We start from the raw sequence: 19641 nt of genomic DNA, 5'->3' as shown, positions 1-19641 counted from the left end.
GAAAGTGCTGTTGGCTCTGAGGTTGCAAATCTTCTACCTGCTGCTGTATAGCAGAAAGACAGACGTAGCGCCCTGCAGTTTTCCATCATTTATTAGAAATGGCCCCTGAGGAACACATACATGCAAGTTACACAACGGTGTGGGGATAACACACGTTCTCTCTTTCCAGTCTGAAGTGTTCAGTGGATCCGGGGTAGCTGTACACCTCCTCCCTGCAGGTACACTGGGAGAGAAGTCCTTAATGCTCTAGGCATGCCTGGGACATTCCTTGCTGTCCTCCAGGGTGGCAGCCACCCACTGCCCCCCGCAAGCTTTCAGCCAAACTCCTCTGGGACTTGGTCTTCAGCATCAGTCAGTCAAAATGTTGCCTGGACAAGTGAAAACACTTGGTAATGAAGAATGATTGACAGAGTCCAACATTGATTCAGCAGAGCTTTAGTAGAAGTTTGGCAGTGAAGATAGGAGACAGTGCTGATCCACATAGGGCCCTCAGCTTCAGTTTTTTTTCTTGTTTTGTGACAGTTCTTCTACCTCCAGGTACTGCAGCCCAATCAACATCCCCAAGATAGAGAAACCTGTGATGGAGATACAGGATGAATTGTACGGAAAATGCTGGACAAGAGATGAGACGTTTCCTCCCACCATCCCCTCCCTGTCTTTAGCTCATAGCCCTATGGAGAGGTTTTTTGGGGGGTCATACCTCCAAGGAGAGTTTGTTGGGGGAGGGTCCAGAGCTCTACTTACTTGCTACCATGAGGGGTGCCATAACTCCAATCGTCAAGGCTGCAGTGTGGTAAATGAAGACCTCGGAGAGGAAGTGAACAAGAGCCAAAAAGAAGGTGAAGAGTGTGATGTAATAGAGGCTGTTGGAGAGCACAAAGAACCAGGTTATCATATAGCCCATAGTGTGGGCATGAGCATGGCTGAATGGAAAAAGAGGCAAATCTGCATGCTGCCCAGTCTATCCTCACTGTGGCAGCACAGAGGGCACTTGGTCTCTTGCCTGCTGAGGTGTAAAAGCTCCCTGGGCAACAGCTGAGAGGAGAATGGGGCAGCATGTTCAATGGTACATTGAAAATGACAGCCATTATCTGGCTTGAAGGCAGGTGAAGAGGGGAGAGCAAGGGCAGGGCACCAGTGAAGTCAGAAGCACATGTGCAGACCGAAATAGAGCAAGAACTGGATGAGCTGAGAACTAGGGCAACAGGACTTCTCTGACTCCAGGCTGCATCACCCAACACATCTTCCCACCTGTGCTCTGCTACCCTCTAGGGGACACAGCTGTGAAAGAGAACAGGTCCAAGAGATGCAACATAAAAAATCCCAAGAAACAATTCACTTCATGGTAATTGTCATTGCCACCACCCCTAAAAAAAGATAATAGAGTCCCTGCATCTCCCTACCACAGACAAGCCTGGGCAATCCAAGGACATGCTACCAGGTGAACAATGAATTCTGCTGCGGGGCAGGGGGACAGAGTGACAAAAGTTATAGCAAACTCCAACACAAGCTTTGTCTAGCACAGACCCAGAAACACCCTACTTGGAAACCTCTCCCAGAGATACTCCTGTTACCACACAGAGAAACGGCCTGTCTCCCACCACAGCACCAGGCTGCACCTTGGGCTGTGCCTTCAGGTGCAGATGAGACTGCTTGGAAGAAGGCAGCAGGTAAAGACCACTGCAAGGGGCCTCTCAACCTGCCACAGTCCTTAACTGAGCTGTCATAGGAAAAGAGGTGCTGAGCACCAGACCATAGCATTCGCAGTTGCTTAATGTCAGCAGAGCAGCAATGCCGTCAGAAGATGCTTTCCAAGCTGGAGCTCAGAAATGTGTGACATAGGAAGTTCTCAGAGCTACGAATTTCTGCCTGAGCTGAGAAACAAAATGCAAACGTGCAGGCTCTACCCACAGAGGCAGAAGAGAGGGAGCAGCTGTTAACACTCAAATCCCGCACTGCTCTTTAAGCTTTTTTGGGGAAACACTTTCAACCCTACGGGAAGCTCAGGGACAGCTTTCGATTCCCCACCTCCTCCGCGTCGCCCTCTAAGCCACGGCTGCTCGGGCTGTGACTGCCAAGCAAACCGCGGGGGTTCTCCGGTGCTGCTTTACGTACGTCCTATTGCGGATGTCGATGGCGCAGAGACAGCGGATCACTGATGACAGCAGGGTCCAGACGCCAAAGGTCCGAGCCTGGAGCCCGTTCACTGCGCAGAGAAGGGGGGAGCACATGGACACACACGCAGCCCCGCTCGCCGCCCCCCATCCCCGCCGGGCAGACGCGCCGCGGAGCGGCGGGCGGCTCCCGGGTGCGGCAGCAGCCGCTGAGGAGGCGACTCCAGGCCTCGGGGCGGCCGGCGCGATCCTTACCGAGGCCGGGGCTGGCGGTGTACAGCTTCTCCGAGAGGAAGCTGTGGTCGCGGAAGCTCTGCAGGGTGTTCCCGGCGGCGATGACCGACACCATCACTAGCCAGCTGCGCAGCACGTTTAGGAACCGGCTCATCCTCCCGGCGGCACGAATCCTGCCCGCAACAACCGCGCCGCGGATACCGCCCGGCGCAGCCCGTCACCTGCCGCGCTCTCCCACCGGGGCCCCTCCCGCTCCCGCGGCGCACGCCGCCGCCTGGCGCTCCGATTGGCTGCGGACGCGCCGCTCCATATACGCACCACGCTGACGTGAGGCCTCCGCCGCCAATCGAGTCCCTCACCACCAGGAGCCGGTCCCGCCTCTCCTTGGCCTCGCCTACTGTGCGGGAGGAGAGAGCAGCGGCGCCGGTGGGCGGAGAGAAGGCCCGGCGCGCGGTCCGGCTGTTGCGCCTGCGCACTGGGGCCGGTACGAGGCACCTGCGCACTGGGGCCGGGGCGGGGCCGTCGCTCGTCGGTTGTTGTAGTAACGGGGAAGCGGCGGGAGGGGCTGCGGCTGCCGGGCCGCCGTGTCTGCTCGGCCGCTCTGTCGGGGCAATGCGGGAGCAGGTACGGGGAGCAGAAGGCTGAGGGAGCTGCTGTTTCAGGGCGAGTGGCAGTCGTCCGGCGGCCCCGGGGCGGGAGTCACGGCCCCTCGGGTCCTTTCCGCCGCTACTGCTTCTCTTGGGGCCGCCGCAGGCCGCCGGGGCGTAGACCGGGCTCCAGCCTCCCGTCTGCGCGCGGCCGGGCCGGAGAGGCGTTCCCGGGCTGGTGGGGACGTTCGAGTGTCTGGCTGACCCCGGGCGGCGGGGCAGTCTGGGCGCCGGGGAGGAGCGGGCGCTTCCCGGGGCCGGGCCTGGGCAGGCGGGTGCGGTGCTGCGGCCGCGGGCAGCGCCGGGCAGGGACGCGCTTCAGCGCCCGAATGACTCACGGCGAGGCGGGGAATAATCTGCTGGAAGGCGATGCTTCTTCCTACGCTCCCCTGGCAAGGAGGCGATTTACAGTTTGTAACGGGCTTGTTGATAGGTCTGTGAGGATGATGTATTGACAGGAGGTGGGAGTTGTGTTACCTGATTTGTCTTGCTGTCCTGCTCGGTTATGTCTTCGTGCTTTTAATCCTTATTGCAGGTAACTGCTCTTGCAAGATCTCTTGAATCTTCAGGAAGGAATCTCAGAGGCTGGGCTGTATGAAAACTCCCAGAGGAAATGCCAGTTGGGATGGGTCGAGATCTGGAGGAAAGTGGCTCATCCTCAGAGGAGGAGGATGTAGATGGGCTGGAGTAAGTAGGAAAAAACCCTCTGAACTGTTTCTATCTCCCTGTGCTTCCTGCAGGATTTGTACTAATCTGAAAAGACAGTTGCATTCTTTATCTTCCTCCTGCCAATAAAGTGGAAGATGGTTGGTCTGAACCTCAAGCCTGTGGGCAGGCCTACCTACATTTGTAGCCTAAAAGACCACCATATTCATCAGGGTTGGAGGTGCAACTCTTCCTTGGCTACTCTAAAGTCCATAGTTTCATTGATCTCTTCCTGTCAGGTTCCTAAGCTGGAAACTTCCTTGATGATGTTTAGGAAAATGAAGGAAATTAATGTCCTTTCTTTTTCTTTACTTTTTTGTTTGTTTTTATTTTGCTACAGAGAATGGGAGTGCACTGTATGGTAGACTGATAGGCAATGCTTTTTGTCTGTTTCTAAAAACTATCTTGTGAGAACTCAACTCCTAGAGTTCTTATTACTTACTAGTGTCCGTTCCATCTTTGTTTAGTAACTTCTTTTATCTTTGCTTGTGAAGGAGTCACTCCATTATTCTTTCCCAGAGTGGAATCCCTTTCCTGTTTCAGCTGGACCTACTGTAATATGTCCTGCTAGTTTTCTTTTGGGTTCATGTTGTGACTAAGTGCCTGGTTGCAAGGTGCAGTTATTTAAGGTACTTAGTGGAATGTTGCTTCCAGAGCCTCATGGATGGGAAAGTCCAGAACTGCTTTCAACTAGAACATAATTGTAGTAGTGTGTCTGTATCAAGTGACCAAGGGTCATGCTGGAAATGAATGACTGTCACCTGGAGGATTGAGCCTTACTGCAAATCCTCAGGACAGGCTTAACATAAACTCCCCTCCTGTTGCCTCAGCTCATTTCTCATTTATATAAGCCTCTGGCCTGTAGTGTAAACTCTGGAAGCTTCTCAGGTCCCTTCCAGTCTGAACACCTAATTACATCCCAGCAGCTGATTTTTTAATTTTTTTTTTTCTTTAGAGGTGGTGGAAGCAGATGGTGGTGTTATGAAATTATTTTGTCTTGGTGATAGTGGTAATAACTTGGTGAAGAGAACCAAGGTTATACTTGAGAGTACTTGTCCTAGCATCAGAAAATTGCTCTTTTATTTCTGTTCCTATGTTTTAAGTGTAGGAAGTGTTCTGTCTTTTGTGGTTTTCCAAACCCTTGGCAGACCATGGTCTTGCACATTCTGTAGACTAATGCTTCTGTGTATCTCTACTAATATTTATATTTCTTCTTGTCTGTGCAGATAGAGAGGTGTCTCTTCAATCTCTCAGTCTCTGTTTCCGTTAACTTTTTCGTGGTTCCTTTTCCTTGCGCAGTGAGTAATAAGCAGTCTGAGTTTTATTTGCTTAGGGAGATGGCAGGTTTTTTTTCTCTGATCTCAAGATTTTCATATAATACACGTTAATTATTTGTGTGTGTCCTTAATTCCTCTAGGGAGATGGTAGTTCCCAATGCAGGCTTGTTGTTTTGGACAGAACCGATCACTGTATCTCAGAACCTGTAGCTTGAGTAGCTGTTTGGAAGCACCATTGCTGAATTCTGGGTTTGCATTCCACTGCATCTGGCAGGAATTAAAAAGCAAGAATGCACACGTTTATCTGTTGTGTTGAACCAAGCCTATTCTAGTTCCTCAAACTCTGTGTGAGTGCCTTTTTGTGCCCTTCACAGTCCAGGATTGCAACCGGGATTTGCAGTTCTTAAGTTGGAGACCAGATCCTGCATTGTAAGGTCTGGTTATGTGGATACCAGCAATTATAGTTTATCCTGAATTATAGATCCTGTTTTCAGGCTGTAAATCCAGACAACTGTAGCTGCGAAAATTCATGGGGTTTCTTTCAAATTACACTCAGTAAAATAAATACAAATAAATCAGAACTCCAACTTAGATTGACAAGAAAAACCCCAAAAGAGGATGATCTGGATGATTCCGTTTGTAGCTGAGTACCAAGGGTGCCTAGGATGTGTGTGTGAGTCAGCACTGGCAGGGTACAGGAACAAACACAAAACCGGGGCTGAAATGCAGAGAGTAAATTTATTTTCATTACCTTGCTGGCCAGGCGATCCCCAAAGCAGCACCCTGTCAGAGGGGCACACCGTGGATCTCAGTCCTTGCCAGAGGATTGCTGAACCTGCTTTTCTTCAGGGATTCACGCAGGCATAGTTCACCCCTGTGCTTTGATCTTTCCCTCAGCAGAGTAGGAATCTCAGGCATGTTCAATATGATGCTTCTAAGTCTATCAGAGGCCTGTGTTATCTGAACACAGATGTTCTACTTGTCAAACACACAGGGATAGACAACAATTAGAATGATATATGTATTTTTCTACATCCCAGCTGCCAAGTCACTTGAGCATGTTTATGATCCTCCTTACCAGTCTTCTGTTATCTGCCCGTGTCCTGCCACAGGCTAGGTGGGCAAACATGGGCAAGTATGGAGAATTGATGTGTCCTCATTGTAAGTAACCGCTGTGTGTCTGAGACTCAGCAGTTGCTTCTACTATCTTGCCATTTCAGGGATCATCCATGTATCAGGTGGACTGGTGGCGGCTGCAGGCGGGTCCCTGTCTTGGTGTTTCATGCTGAAGCCATTCTGACCAACGATAGCTACCTCCGCCTAATTGGAGGTGGGTGCAACTATGTTCCAGCTTTTGGCCTGAAGGTGTGACGTGGAAGTCTCTTACCTGGATGTTCCCTTTTCTTTGTGAGGGGGAATAGGACATGGTAGGAAAGAAATTGCAATCATCTCTTGTCTCTGAGCACTGAGATGTTCAGAAATGCTTGGTCAGTTGATGAATGTTTATCACGTCTTTCGGTTGTGACAAATGTCTATATTTGTCCCTCCGTTGGGTCCTGATGTGTTTTGAGTTGTAATTTTCTGCTTGCAAATTGAACTTGGAGGCCATGCTAAAGCTTACAAACAGAATATGAATTTACTACTATGTAGCTAAGAACTTAATTGTTGCAATGAGTTTTGAGAGGGTTCACTGGGAAATAAAGCAGCCAGCCCCACAGTGGTAAGAACAGTAGTAAGCTGTAGTAAGAAATCTCTGTGTCTATAGGCTCACAACTGGGAGTAAGGCCATAAGGAAAATGATTGCTGCTCTGGCAGCACTTGAGTCAGGAGATAAACCTCTCTAGTGTCAAATAAGGGAGAGCCTCTAAATAAGAGGCAGAGTTGTTATAAACACTCACTCTGGATTATGAGAGTTAGTACTTGTGGGTGTGTACAGCTGGGAGCTCATTCTAGATGTGCTGAGTTGGAGAAAAGCTAAAATCTACTCTGCTTCTTTTTGTGAAGATGCTGACGCTTCTTCTCTTGCTTCTTCCTTTCTTAGGTAATTGGTGCTCTCATTTCTAATATCCTATCCAAGCAGAAATGCTTCTGGCTCATTGGGGTAAGGGGTGGAGAAAGTGATTTGTATGTGGAAGCTCCTGATCCTTTTCATGTGAGTTAAAAACATACCTGAATAGTGGCAGAAACTGATGGTAATTGTAACTTGTATCCTAACTGGAGTGTAGTGTCTCTCCTGCTTTTTCTCAGGAGGCAGAGGCTTTTTGTGGTTTAACAAGTCTGCTGCTGAATAGTGCAACCTGTTAAATTTCCTTGAGCTTTGTCCAGTCCCGGAGTAAGATACATCTTACTCTTTTCTTTAGACTTATTGGTAGAGGTTTCATCTACCCTTCATCCTTATATTCTCAGTTTGAACCAGTTCGTAAAGCGCCTTTTCCAAGTGATTCTTTATTCTAGCATTGCAATTTCTGCCTCTATTTTCTTTGAACTCTTTTATGGATTGCCACATCCTTTAGTGTGGCAACTGGCTTCTAGTCTTGTTACTTGCTTTCTGTTTATCTTATACCTCCAGTGATGCTTACTGCTTTTTTTTAATGACTTTCTACTTGGATAGTGATTTTTCTCTTGTTCTTGTCCTATTTACTTTATTTCCTACTGTTTTTTTGTAGTTATTTATTGGAAGATCAGTGCAGATGGATGAGATGTGAACAAAAATTCATTGTTTTATTTTGGGTTTTCAGTATCTAAAATCGATCATATAAGCTAGCCATGTCAACGAGGGGCATATGGCATGATTACTTTTAGGTAGGAATAGTGATTTTGAATAAAGAAGAAAGAACTGAAATCAAGTCTGGAGTGTTATAAAGCAATCTGTATAAAGAGCTGTTAAAAAAAAAATCTGGGCATTTGCTAGGTTGTCCTGTAATTTATTTTGATACGATAGGGTTCAGTGATGCAGCAATGCAGTTCAGTGCCATCGTTGGAGTTAATGCCCCAAGAGATGGGCAGGTATTTCCTATCAGCCTTTGCCTGTTGCATGCTGCTACTGTGTGGATGCTCCAGTGGGGATTAAGTGCAGCTGTGCTGAGTGCTACGGTGCTCTTCTCTCTTCTTTGGTAGCATAGGTAGCTTTGGTTTATTCTTCTAAGTGCCCACTCAAGTATTTTGTCTCGTGTCCTCTTAACAGAGCGCTACCGCTTGTCCTATAAGATTGTGCGAACAGACAGCCGCCTAGTTCGAAGCATTCTGACTGCCCATGGATTCCACGAGGTGAGTGCAATAAACTTGAGATCTGATGGTTGGAAGGTGGTGATGATGATGATGATGAAGTTTGTGTGATGGGTGGGGTTTTTTTGGTTGTTGGTTTGTTTTGTTGTGGTTTTTTGTTGTTTTTGTGTGTGTGTGTGTGTGTGTGGTTTGTGTGGTTTTTTTTTTCCATTTTGTGTGTATTTTTGTTGGTGGTGGTGGTTTTTTGTTGGTTTGGTTGGTTGATTTTTTTTCCTACTCTGCAGGGTTAGAACCAGGAACTTGCTGTGGCCCCCTCAGGATTTTTTGTTTGTTTGGTGGTGGTTTTTTGTTTGTTTATTTTAACATGCTCTGCCCATCAGACAGGAAATATATTGTGCTTTTGTTCTCTCACAGGATTACCCTTTAGCCTCCAAAATTAGGGAAAAAGGAATGCTTAAGTTGAGTTGTGTTTTTTCTCTTCTTGCTTTTAAAGTGTCACATCACACCTTTGGGAAGGTCTGAAGGATTTAATCTCTCAGCCTTTGCAGGCTCACAGAAGCATTGATTTAGTGTTTCATGTTTCTCTTCTAGCACCTGTTTTGCTCTAAGTAATGTCCTATATGCAGCTAGTGACACTTTGAGAGATGTGTGTGCAAGGTGCATTTTCTTCTGGATAATGCCAAGTTGAGGAATTGGTCTCGCAAACTTTGTGAAGAAATCTAGAACACTTTACAAATGGTTTAAACAGTCTATAAAAAGAACAAAAGCACATGTTTGTTCAGGAAAATATGACAGGGTTATTTCCAAGCACCACTGTACAGTAGCTTAGGACAGGAGTCTGGCTAAAAGTGCACTAATATTAGAGATGAGTAGAGGCGATTGTCTTAAACTAGAATTACTTTGGTCTCATAGATGTCACAGTCTGTAGGACAAGTGGTGGTGCTTTTCATTACTTCTATGTTTCTATGTGTGTGGTGTTTTTATGTTGCTTTTTAGGTGCACCCTAATAGCAGCGATTATAATCTCATGTGGACAGGATCACACTTGAAGCCCTCCTTGCTGCGTTCCCTTACAGATATTCAAAAAGTCAATCATTTCCCCAGGTAAGGCCTTGATATCATGTCTTGCTGAATATTTTTGTGATGGCTTGCAAAAGTCTGAACATACATAGCTCTAAAAAAAAAAAAAAGTATGCACAATACTGCAAATTCCCAATGTACTGGGCTTGTGCCACATGCTGTCTTCATTCTAAATGGTCTTTTGGGTTTTGAGGAGACTGTATGTGAGTTGAAGTGCTTGTCTGTAGCTCAAACAACAGATTTTTTTATTTCTTTATTTGGTAGTATAAATAAAGTAATTGGAGCTTTGGGTTCTTGGTTACAGAGACAGTCATATGTCATCTGCTAAAGTTTACCAACAGCATTATAACAGTTTGCTGGGCTTCAGTCTGTCTTGAGAATTGCAAGAGGTGTTACAAATGAGGATGGATATTAATATGGCCATGGGGCAGAGACCTAACCTGAAGAGTACTTGCAGGTTAGGTTTTAGACATCTGCAGAGCTACAGATGCATTGGTAACTAGGACAGAGGGTTGCTGTAATGTGGGTATTTTTAATGTGGGGAAAAATAGATACAGTCTCGTGTTTTGGGACTTAGGTCCTATGAACTGACACGAAAGGACAGACTATACAAGAATGTCAGTCGTATGCAGCTGGCTCATGGATTCAAGACATTCCATATCTTACCTCAGACCTTTATCCTCCCTACAGAGTACCAGGACTTCTGCAGTAAGTAAATGGCTGATGATGCCTGGACCTAAAACAAAATAACTGGGTGGTGGGAAGGGAATTGCTTTTAATATCCCAACCTGTTGATCATGCCAGTGGTTAAGGCAACAAAATCACAGGAAGCTGGAAAGACAGTGGAAAAGGCCCATATGATTGTTTAATGTAATTTCTACTCTGTCTATTCCATGCCTGCGTAAGTCCTCAGGAAGCTGATGTGGGCTTAAGGCTCCAGAACTGAGAGATTTTTGAAGTGTGTTTTTTGGGGGGTTTGTTTTTTTGTTTGGTTTTTGGTTGTTTTTTTGTTTTGTTTTGTTTTGGCTTTTTTTTTTTTTTTTTTTTTTTTTTTTGTTTGGTTTTGATTTTTTTTTGGTGCACTATGTTGTTGTTGATGATCAGCTTTACTATATGCCTGACTACTATCTGGGAGTACTGAAGAGGAAAGTGCCAAAAAGTGGCATAGGACAGAGAAATGAATTTATCTGAGCAGCAGGAGGGGCTTCAGGGATGGGCTGCAATAATTGAGTCCCAAGGGGTAGAGTGGAACATCAGAAAAGTTGACTTAGATCTCCTTATGGAGTTCTCTGAAGCTTTTACTGTCGGCAAAATTATTCATTCTTGATCCTCTGTGAATAGGCAAAATGAAAGGTTTTTTACTTGTGCTGTTTTCTTTTAACCAGATACCTATTCTAAGGACAGAGGCCCATGGATAGTAAAGCCAGTGGCGTCTTCCAGGGGTCGAGGTGTCTACCTGATAAACAATGTAAGTGTTCAGCAAAAGGACTGCGCTTCAGTAATGTCTGCAAAGCTATTCCAGCTCCTAGGCAATGGAGCAGCCACTGGCCCTGCTCTGGATTTCAGCCATGCACTGGTGGACAATTCAACAGTCCTGAGCAGCTGGCCAAGCCTGCCTGGGCCTATGCTGCATAACCAAAAGCAAGCTATTTCTTGGTATGCTGTGCTTATCTTGCAACCCACTTTCAAGTCTTAGCTTATTAGGAGCAAGTACATGCTCCCTGAGTCAGTCTGGGCAGCTGTGCTTCTTCATGCTCTCCTTGTGGCTGACAGTAGGCGGGCCTTGGGAAGATTCCCAGAACTCTCCTTGGTTGTTTCCCTGTGTGAACTAAATGGTCCTCAGACAGTCCCCTTCTCTCCGTCATCACCCTGGAAAAGTCTGTTTAAAATGAAGCCCTGTGTGACACAGCAGGGTGCGTATCAGTCTTAGAGCTGTGTTATCTAAATGCCAGTGCGCTGTAATAGGGATGGCTCTTTGAATTCAGTGTGCTGGTTATAGTGTCTTTTGACCTTTTGGGGCTTTGCAGGGAGTTAGGTTATCATAGGTAACAAATACATCTGAGCAGGAGCCAAACACATGATGGGATTCCAGTAAATATTCTCAGCAGCAAAACTGACTGGTGAGTCATTTTGTTTTCATTCACTCAAACCCCTTTAGCCTCCCCTGCACTGAAAGGGTCATGCTGCCTCATCTGTTCTCTACTTGGATCATTTCCTATAAAATAAGGGAGCAATTTGCCAAGTGTATGAGTTAAGTATTTCCAGAGATGCACTCAGCTTTTTCTTTGCTTGAAAGAGAGGAATGAGCTCAGGCTTATATGGCAGTTGTCCATGAACTGGAGAAAAGACCCTTCTGGGACCAATCTCCCTTTGTGTATATCTGTTCCAGAAACACTTCAGCTAGTTTGGCCCAAAGACTTCAGTTTCCTTTGGTGTGATGCCATCAAGGGAGTGTCTTCTGGAATCTCATCACAAAAGTATTTAAAAACAACAACAAAACCCCAACAAAACAACAAACCTTTGAATTTCTCTGATGCAAAATAAAATGAGCTGTCACTTTTGTGTGATGTGCTGAGGGAAGTTGAGCTTGTTCCCTCATGTTGTATATGTACACTCTAACATATCTAGGCTTCCTGCTGATGATGCTGGTGATGTGGCTGAATACATGCAAAATTGAATAAAGGCAGGATGACAGGGTTCTCTTGGCTCTTTTGCAACTGCAGGCAAGAAATTGCTTGCATGAGTAGTTAAAACTGGTTACAAAAGAGGCACTTCAATAAGCAAAAGCTTTTCCAACTCTTGCAATGACTCTGCGATGTGTATTTGTGCGAGAGAGCTTTCTGTTCTGAGCTACGAGGGCAGCATCTTCCTGGTGCAGTAGCCCCTGCTGTGAACTGAACCTCAGTAGAAGGTATTTACTTATGTAGGCAAAAAAGCTGGATACCAGCCCAGGATCTAGCTTTAAAGATCACAAGTTGAAGAGTCACTTTCTTCCCTTGTGATTTCCTTGCCAACTGTAGCTGCATATTCCTTCCAGTGTCTTCTAAACCCTGCCTCCATATGTTTGTTTAAACACTTGAGAAACAAACAGAACGACAGTCACTTGTTAGATGTGGTTCTTTCCTGCCTATTTTGCATCGTTGTCATGTGGCAGTTAAATCTGTATTCTACTCTAAGGAGCATGTATCTGGAAGTTTCAACAGACGGTTTTTTTGGCAATGCAATTATTCCTGGGCTTCTGGTTAGGATCTATTTACCTCATGTATCTTGTGACTGACAGTGGTGTATTTTGGTTTTGTTTCCTCTGTCCCCAGACATAGTTGTTGGTACACAGTGGCTTTAGGAGGAAAAGGCTGGAAAAAATGGTGGGTTTGATCTAGTCATCTTCTTATGGAATAAGCCTCCTGTTTTTTCACTCTCGGATTCTCTATTCTTCTGTAGCCGAACCAGATTGTCCTGGAAGACAACATATTGGTGTCTCGTTACATCAGCAACCCCCTGCTCATAGATGGTGAGTGTGCTTAGGAATTGCTGTTCTCTCTTCCCCAAACCTCACACCTGAGGATCTCTGCAACCTTTGCAGGAATGTAGTTGGATAATTGAGTGATCTGTCTTTGTCTAGTACTAGAAAAATGTAGCTAGAGAATTCCTTAAAATCTGTAAGCTTTCCAACTAGGAAAGCTCCAGGCACCTATGTCAGTAGCAGATAATGGTTATTGCTGTCAGGGTCTGTTGAAATTCTTCAACTAGATATGATGTCTGAAAAATATTGGCAGTCACTGACTCCTGACAACTGTGTTTCAGATTTCAAATTCGATGTGCGCCTCTATGTTCTGGTTACATCCTATGATCCACTTGTCATCTATCTCTACGAAGAAGGACTGGCCAGGTAGGGGAGGTTTCTTCTTTCTCTGTGTACCTTGTATCTGCACTTAGTGATTCAGAGATATCTTGGCTTGTCTCTGTACTCCTGACACAATAGCAAATGAAGGGAGTGCCAGTTAGGGACTTCTGCAGAGTTCAAATATTAATATATGACACTTCATCATGCTGTGTCCCGTCAATTTTTCTATAGGTTATAGGATCTTTAGTGAGGGACTTTGACTCTTAAGGGTTGAATGGCCAGAGACACCATCATAGGCATGTCCATTCTCAAGGTTGGGTTCTTCTTGAAACTCTTGGGACTCTTGGTGCCTTTGTGCCCCTTCTCCATCCTCCAAGGTGAAGGGAATCTAAACTCCCTCAATTTCTGTTTAATTCTAAAGACAAAAGTAGTTGGAGACCTGTTGTTGCCTGTATTTGCCTTTGTTTTAATACTTTCAACTGCTTTTCTGAATTTTAGGTCGGTATTTGTATTTTCTACAGTGTAGTTTAGACTAGTTCACTGTTCTTGCCCTGCAAGACGTGAGTTTCCTTTTGCATGTAAGCCATGAAAGATACTTAAGATTCCCATGAGGAACACTTATCTACCCAAAATAGCTGTTTCTGTTCATCACAGGAGACTAGCTGAACACCTGTCTATAGTAACTAATAAACTAGAAATAATCACCCCTCTGAATTTTCAACAGACCAGAAGCTTAACTGTAATGGTGTTTGAGAAAAGAGCATTATAGGACTGTTCTGCAATAGTTTTGAGCAGTGCTGAATCTGTGTTAGAAGTACAGCTGATGTAGCCAGAAAGAACATATGTAGGGTTCAAGCTTGCATGGCTCTGACTTGCGCAGATACTGAATCCAGCTTTATCCAAAGCAGATACTGAATCCAAGAGGGTATATTAATTATGTTCCCATGAGAAATATCCTCCTTTAAATTGATTAACAGATCCCCTTCAGGTGTGTTGTGATGTGCCTCTCCCTGCAAACATCATGTGAACAGATTGTTTCCTTAAAGGAGGACAGGATGGGGCAGCTCATCTTGGTCAGTGGAAAACTTGACAACTATATGCACTTTAGAAAAGGAGCCTTAAACAGGCCTTGTATGCAAGACTTCTGTCTTGGGAATCAGCAATTAAATTGTTAGTTGCTAATATTGCATGTTATTGGAAAGTGAAGAGGGAAACAAGATCGTTGATTGTGAATATATGAGTAGATTTCTTGGATGTTCTGAAAATGCGCAGTGCACAGTAGGCCTCCAAAATATTATTTGCACCATCATTAATGTCTTAAAGGTAGTTCTGCTGGCCTTGTTGTAACAAGGGAGTTTACTAAAACCCTAAAAATCCATCTGTGTAAGAGATGAGTGTTCTACTGTGTTTGGGAGTGAGTGTGCCAGTTCCATGATAGATAGCTTTTTTCTCTGACAGTAGAGTAACATGTTTTGCTTGGGAGGGAAGTGTGTATGAGCATGCATATACTTTTTCTTTTAACAATTCTATTTGTATTAGAGATCCAGGAAAGGAAATGAGGAAGGGAGCAAGTGTATTACTTTGACTGAAATACCCTAGTCAAACTTTTAGTGAATCACTTAAGATAAAATCGTCAGATTGTTTAGGTGGGAAGGGAAGGCTTGGAGGTCTTTAGTCTAACCTCCTCTCAAGACAAGACCTTCTTCAAAGTTTGATAGGTACTCTACAGCCTTATACCGTAAAGTTCCAAGTACCTTTCAAAAACGGAGATTCCATAGTCTTTCCTGATGACCTGTTCCAATATTTGATTATTCTCACGGTGAATGTGTGTGTTTTATATCTAATCAGAATTTTCCTTGTTGCAATTTGACTGCCTATTGTCCTTCTGCTATGCACCTTTCTGAAAAGTCTGACTCTGTCTTTCTAGCCATGCATTAAGAGATGAATACAGCTTTTAGATCTATTCATAGCCTCCTCATCTGCAAACTAAACAATCCTTTTCTCCTCAGCTTCTCCTTGTACATCATGTTTTTCAGACCATTTTAATAGCTCTCTGCCAGACTTGCTTCACTTAGTCAATACTTGTACTGGGGGACTTGTAACTGGACAGGATGTTCCAGATGTGTGTCCAGTGCTTGCTAAGCACTCACGAGTAAGAGATGCTAATCACTTCCCTCAGCCTGCTGGCTGCACTCTTGTTGATACAGCCCAGCATGTAGTTAGCCTTCATTATTGCATAGGCAAACTGCTAATTGGTATTTGGTTTGTTGTCCACCAGGACTGCTTGTCTGTTCTTCAGACCTGCTTTCTGTCCACCAACCTCACTGTTGAACAGGGTTATTCCTCCCAGGTACGAGACTTTTGCAATTGCTCTTGGTAAAGTTCATGAGGGTTCTGTTAGCTCATTCCTCCAGCTTTACAGGACCCATTCGAGTGTTCAAGTCTTGAGCCCTGCCTCCCACTTCTCTCCCTTTGTCCCCAGAACCATTCGTGTCATCCTAGAAGGCAATCAGGAGGCATTAGATGTGATTTGCTCTCAGAAAATTTGTGCTTGCTATTCTCAATAATAATTTTATCCTTCATGTCCCTGGAAATACCTTGCTGGAAGATAGTCTAGGAGCTCCTACTGGTAGCAAGACTGTAGATGACCTGGGCTGTCCTAGGTAAAATGTCTCTTGAAACAATGATCTGATTTATCTGAGTTTGTGAGCTGGTGTCCCTACTTGATAACTTAGATGCTGGCTATCTGAATTTATTTGTTCTTTTGACATTCAGAATATCCTCCTCTAGAGCTTGAAACACTGTTGTGGTCAACTGTGAGTGAATAACTTAATTATTCTTTCTGGGTATTCATCCAGAAGCATCCATCTGAACAATTCTGGGCTTTCCATGTTGGTAAGATCCCATGTTGCAGTAGTACTTGCAAGTCACTTTTCAGTGTTCTAAAATCTTTAAGTCTTATACATGTTTAGATTCCATTTGTTTAAACAATAATCAAATCTACAACACACGGTGTCCACATACATGACAAGTGGAACGTATATGTACAGGACACCACAGTATTAATAATGGCAGTTATCCTTTCCTTCAACTTGCATCCCATATTACAGCTCTCTCTGAGAGTTACCACATATATGGAGACTAACTGTGGCATGAGGTATCTCAATGCAGCTCTTTGATACTGTCACCTGTACCAGTACAACTGTAGGACTGGTGTAGAGGAAATAATGAGATGCTATCTCTGGTCCAAGGACAGTCCTGACTTTGGAGGGTAACTCTAGTTCTGTGATGGAACTTCAGCTATGCCCTGAGCAATTTCAGCTCGCAGCAACACTTGTAGTTGAATGCTTTCACATGGTAGGTATAAATTTATTGCAAACAGTATCTTTACTCTGAAATTTTTCCCATCTATGGCTGACAAGTTGGTGTGTCTATGCAGCAGTTGCTGGCAACCTGTCTCTAGAGGACGGCATTCAAGCATGAGCAGAAGTTGACAGAAAACTTTAGGTAGGCTCTTCTGTGTGGCCTCCAGATGGCACTAGTGGTCTTTAGTGTTAGCGATTTGGCTTTTCCCGTGCCCTGGATTTGTAAATTCGGTTGGTGAGAGTTAAAGAATCTGGGGCGACTGGATTCTGGCTTCCTATTTAGCTTTTGTGCCTTCCATTTAACAGTGCAAGTGAAGTGCTGGGAGAGACCCTTTTATTGCCTCATTCAATGTAATGCTTTGGTTTAAAGCTGGGACTAAACTTGAGCTGTGTGGGGAAGGGGGAATGCTTTAACCTTTGGGAGTGGAAGCTGTTTTTTATTCTTTACTAAAGAAAAAAAAACGCACCGCTTAAGAGCGGAAGCAATTTGTAGCAGAGAAGTGGGAGGTAAGATTAGGGCCTGTATTCAAATGTGGTATTGAAGCAATCTAAGGGGAAACCTACCAGCACAACCAAGGAAGCTGTTTTGGGGACCTCTGCTAGGACTCGTGTTGTGCTACGGTGACTTCCATGTGTTGAGTTTGCTTTCTGAAGGTAGGTGGTCTCTGAAGTGTAATCAGGATGACTTCTTCTGGGTTGTTCTCTTGAATTTCTTTTTCCCTTTGTCTGTCTGAAACGTAATGTTCCCCTTCTGTGTTATGCTTTGCATATTCCAAGTAGAAGAGGAACCTGACTGTTCCAGTGAAGTTGGTGACCTCTACCAGAAAAGGAATGCTGTGAGGAAATCATAAGATGTAAAGATCTTTAAAAGGGACAGACTTGGCAAAATGTACATTTGTGATGTCTGACTGGATACTTTCTTAGGCTTCATTTCTCTTGGTACAACTACACTTGTCATTACATGATCTAGGGTGGAATTTGAGGCTTCAGTGCTAAGGAGAAGAAAGGGATTATGGATCCAGCATGTGTAACTTGTGTTTCACTTTCCATGTGGAAGAGTGAAGACAAAGCTTCTTTTGAAGGAGATGTGAAGGGTATATACCCAGAGATGTGTAACAAAGCCTTCAGCTATTGTTGCTTGATGTGTGCTGGAAGTACTGAATAACTGGCTTACCCATGCCAAAGTTCTCTTTTTTTTTTTTTAATGTAATTTTTCAGTAAAATATTGACCTCAAAGCTTTTTTTGTTTATCCCCTGAAAGAATATTGAGTAGAACTAAGAAGCGCTGATGTTAAGCAGTTTTTTTAACTATTTCTACCCCACCCACCATGGAATAAGCTGTATTTAGTAGGGACAGAACCATAGGGACAGAAACTTAGGTCAGCAGAATCAGGTGTCAGGCTTCTGGAGAGTTATTAAGAATGGTATCAGTGAATGTGCTCTGTTTTCATCTTGTTACATCACTACTGTTCTTGTCTCCCTAAAACTCTATAAACCTGCTCTTGCATGTTTTGGGCCTGGGCCACCTCTAGAAGTGAATGCTGCTAATAGATTCATCTGGGGGTATTCAGTGATCTGTTTGGAGGAGGTGGGCTTGGTTTTTTTTTTTCACTCTTTCTTGAGGATTGAAACAAGTTTGAAGCTGTGCTTAAGGCATAAAGCAGTACTAGGTCACTTAATATCCCTGTCTGTTGGACTGAAAAATGTGGTGTTGAACTCTTTGATAGTACAAATTTTTTAAAAAGTAGACAAAGTGTACTGCTGTACATCTGTTAAATTCACAGATATTTAGTAACTTGGTGCTGAAAAGGGCAATTATCATTTAGATTGGCGATCTGTGATTAACAGCCTGCAGAACTATAGCTGGCACCTTTGCATTGAAGATACAGGTTTGGAGAAAGAGATGGTCCTGGCAAGCTTGGTCCAGGTTTGCCTGAGAGTGTAACTCCGTCATCTGATCGTATGTTAAAAGTCTAGGTAGTTTTATTTATCTAAGACTTCCAAAATACGTGATGGAATATATTTATTGACATACCTTTTATAGCCTAGTATGAAGAAGTGCATTGTTAATAAACTACAGTCTTAATTACAAACGTTGACTTGCTTTTGAAGGTGGCTCACCAAGTTCAGTTATGTGGCAGTCCAAAGGCTGCTCTTATAGCCAGCTGTTGAATTGGTGGATTATGCTGTTTTTCTGAGAGGCATCCATGCAAGGAGAGAATGACAAGCCTGAAGAGGACATGGGACCAGGAGTAGCTTGTGTTTTTGTGAGACTTCCCCATTTTGCTGACTTTCCTGTCTGGCTTTCCCTCCCTCTGTGTACCTCCTTGTTGGACAGAAAGGAGCCTGGTGGTCCTGTCTTGCTTGGTGCCTGCAGACATAATGGGGGCTTGACACATAGTGTGGCGAATTCACAGTGAAATGGCTCTTCATTTTGGGGAGACTTCTCTATAGCCTACTCTTTTTCCTAAACTACTGTTTAGACTGCCTTATTCCTGAACCTGCATGACTGGAAGGGTCCTAGCCCAGCAGGCACTTTTTAGTTGGATTTACACTGAATTTGAAAAATAGATTAAAAAACAAACAAACAACCCCCACCCCAACAACAACAAACAACCAAACAGGCAAAACTGAGCTGAAAACCAAACGTTCTTACAAAGGGCCCAGGGAGCAGCAGCTGGAAGAGACTCTCCAGAGGGACATGAGAGGCAGGACAGACAGCCGGGCTTCACAGAGGCTGCTGTCCTGCAGCCTGAGCTCACCCCCATGGCCTCACAACACCCCTTCCTTTGGTAGCCTGGCTTCCTGATTAGCACTGGCTCTGCTGGGATATTTACCTTTTCTGTGCTGGATTCCTGTGGTTTCCAAAGAATTCAGGTGCTCGCTCAGAGCCAAGGGATCCACATTACTTCACAGGCTGCGCTTAGGCTAGAGCCGGCACAGCAGCCCCATCCCCCTTGCAGTAACCCTTGCCTGACAGGTCTCCATTTCTTAGAGAGCTTAACTCACTTCTGCATGGATGCCTGTGATCAGACTACAGCCACTTTGGTAGATGTGGCCTCACACAAAAGCTGTGGAGCCAAGTTTTTCACTAGATGTCCCCACTGGACCAATGAATGGTGCCTTAAGCCAGAAGACTTTCTGCTGCTTC

General features: G+C 44.7%; 2 protein-coding genes across 23 annotated transcripts in view; one reads left to right on the top strand and one right to left on the bottom strand.

Moving 5' to 3' along the window:
- Window positions 1-73: 73 nt before the first annotated feature.
- On the bottom strand, window positions 74-2624 carry ERG28 (ergosterol biosynthesis 28 homolog). Its single transcript, XM_065063900.1, has 4 exons — window positions 2370-2624; window positions 2116-2206; window positions 745-863; window positions 74-575 (listed from the first exon to the last, which is right to left on the bottom strand). The coding sequence occupies exons 1-4, from the start codon at window positions 2500-2502 to the stop codon at window positions 496-498; spliced, it is 423 nt and encodes a 140-aa protein (XP_064919972.1). The 5' UTR covers window positions 2503-2624; the 3' UTR covers window positions 74-495.
- Window positions 2625-2820: 196 nt separating this feature from the next.
- Window positions 2821-19641, top strand: part of TTLL5 (tubulin tyrosine ligase like 5) — a 144140-nt gene continuing 127319 nt past the window's right edge. For 8 of the 22 annotated variants that reach the window (XR_010472871.1, XR_010472872.1, XM_065063871.1 and 5 more), the window contains exons 1-10: window positions 2839-2972; window positions 3531-3682; window positions 6198-6307; window positions 8162-8244; window positions 9199-9305; window positions 9859-9989; window positions 10667-10749; window positions 12723-12792; window positions 13086-13170; window positions 15404-15475. Coding sequence is in view for 19 of the 22 variants with exons in the window: in XM_065063871.1 (XP_064919943.1) it covers window positions 3609-3682; window positions 6198-6307; window positions 8162-8244; window positions 9199-9305; window positions 9859-9989; window positions 10667-10749; window positions 12723-12792; window positions 13086-13170; window positions 15404-15475 (815 nt within the window). In the remaining 3 variants the exon portion in view is untranslated. Of the gene's footprint in view, window positions 2973-3530; window positions 3683-6197; window positions 6308-7018; window positions 7130-8161; window positions 8245-9198; window positions 9306-9858; window positions 9990-10666; window positions 10750-12722; window positions 12793-13085; window positions 13171-15403; window positions 15476-19641 lie in introns of those variants that run through there. The other 14 variants (XR_010472873.1, XM_065063875.1, XM_065063876.1 and 11 more) reach the window with 11 other exon arrangements.

This window comes from Columba livia, chromosome 5 (assembly GCF_036013475.1).
Source record: "Columba livia isolate bColLiv1 breed racing homer chromosome 5, bColLiv1.pat.W.v2, whole genome shotgun sequence".
Classification (NCBI taxonomy): domain Eukaryota; kingdom Metazoa; phylum Chordata; class Aves; order Columbiformes; family Columbidae; genus Columba; species Columba livia.
The sequence above is the reverse complement of the archived record's forward strand: the minus strand, read 5'-3'. Positions and strand labels throughout refer to the sequence as shown.

Bases quoted from the DNA above. Each gene is read 5' to 3' on its own strand.
- ERG28 (XM_065063900.1), bottom strand. From the start codon at position 2,502: ATGAGCCGGTTCCTAAACGTGCTGCGCAGCTGGCTAGTGATGGTGTCG. The intron at 2,207-2,369 runs GTAAGGATCGCG...TTCTCTGCGCAG, and splicing joins CACCGCCAGCCCCGGCCTCG to TGAACGGGCTCCAGGCTCGG. The intron at 576-744 runs GTAAGTAGAGCT...TCTCCATCACAG, and splicing joins GGCACCCCTCATGGTAGCAA to GTTTCTCTATCTTGGGGATG.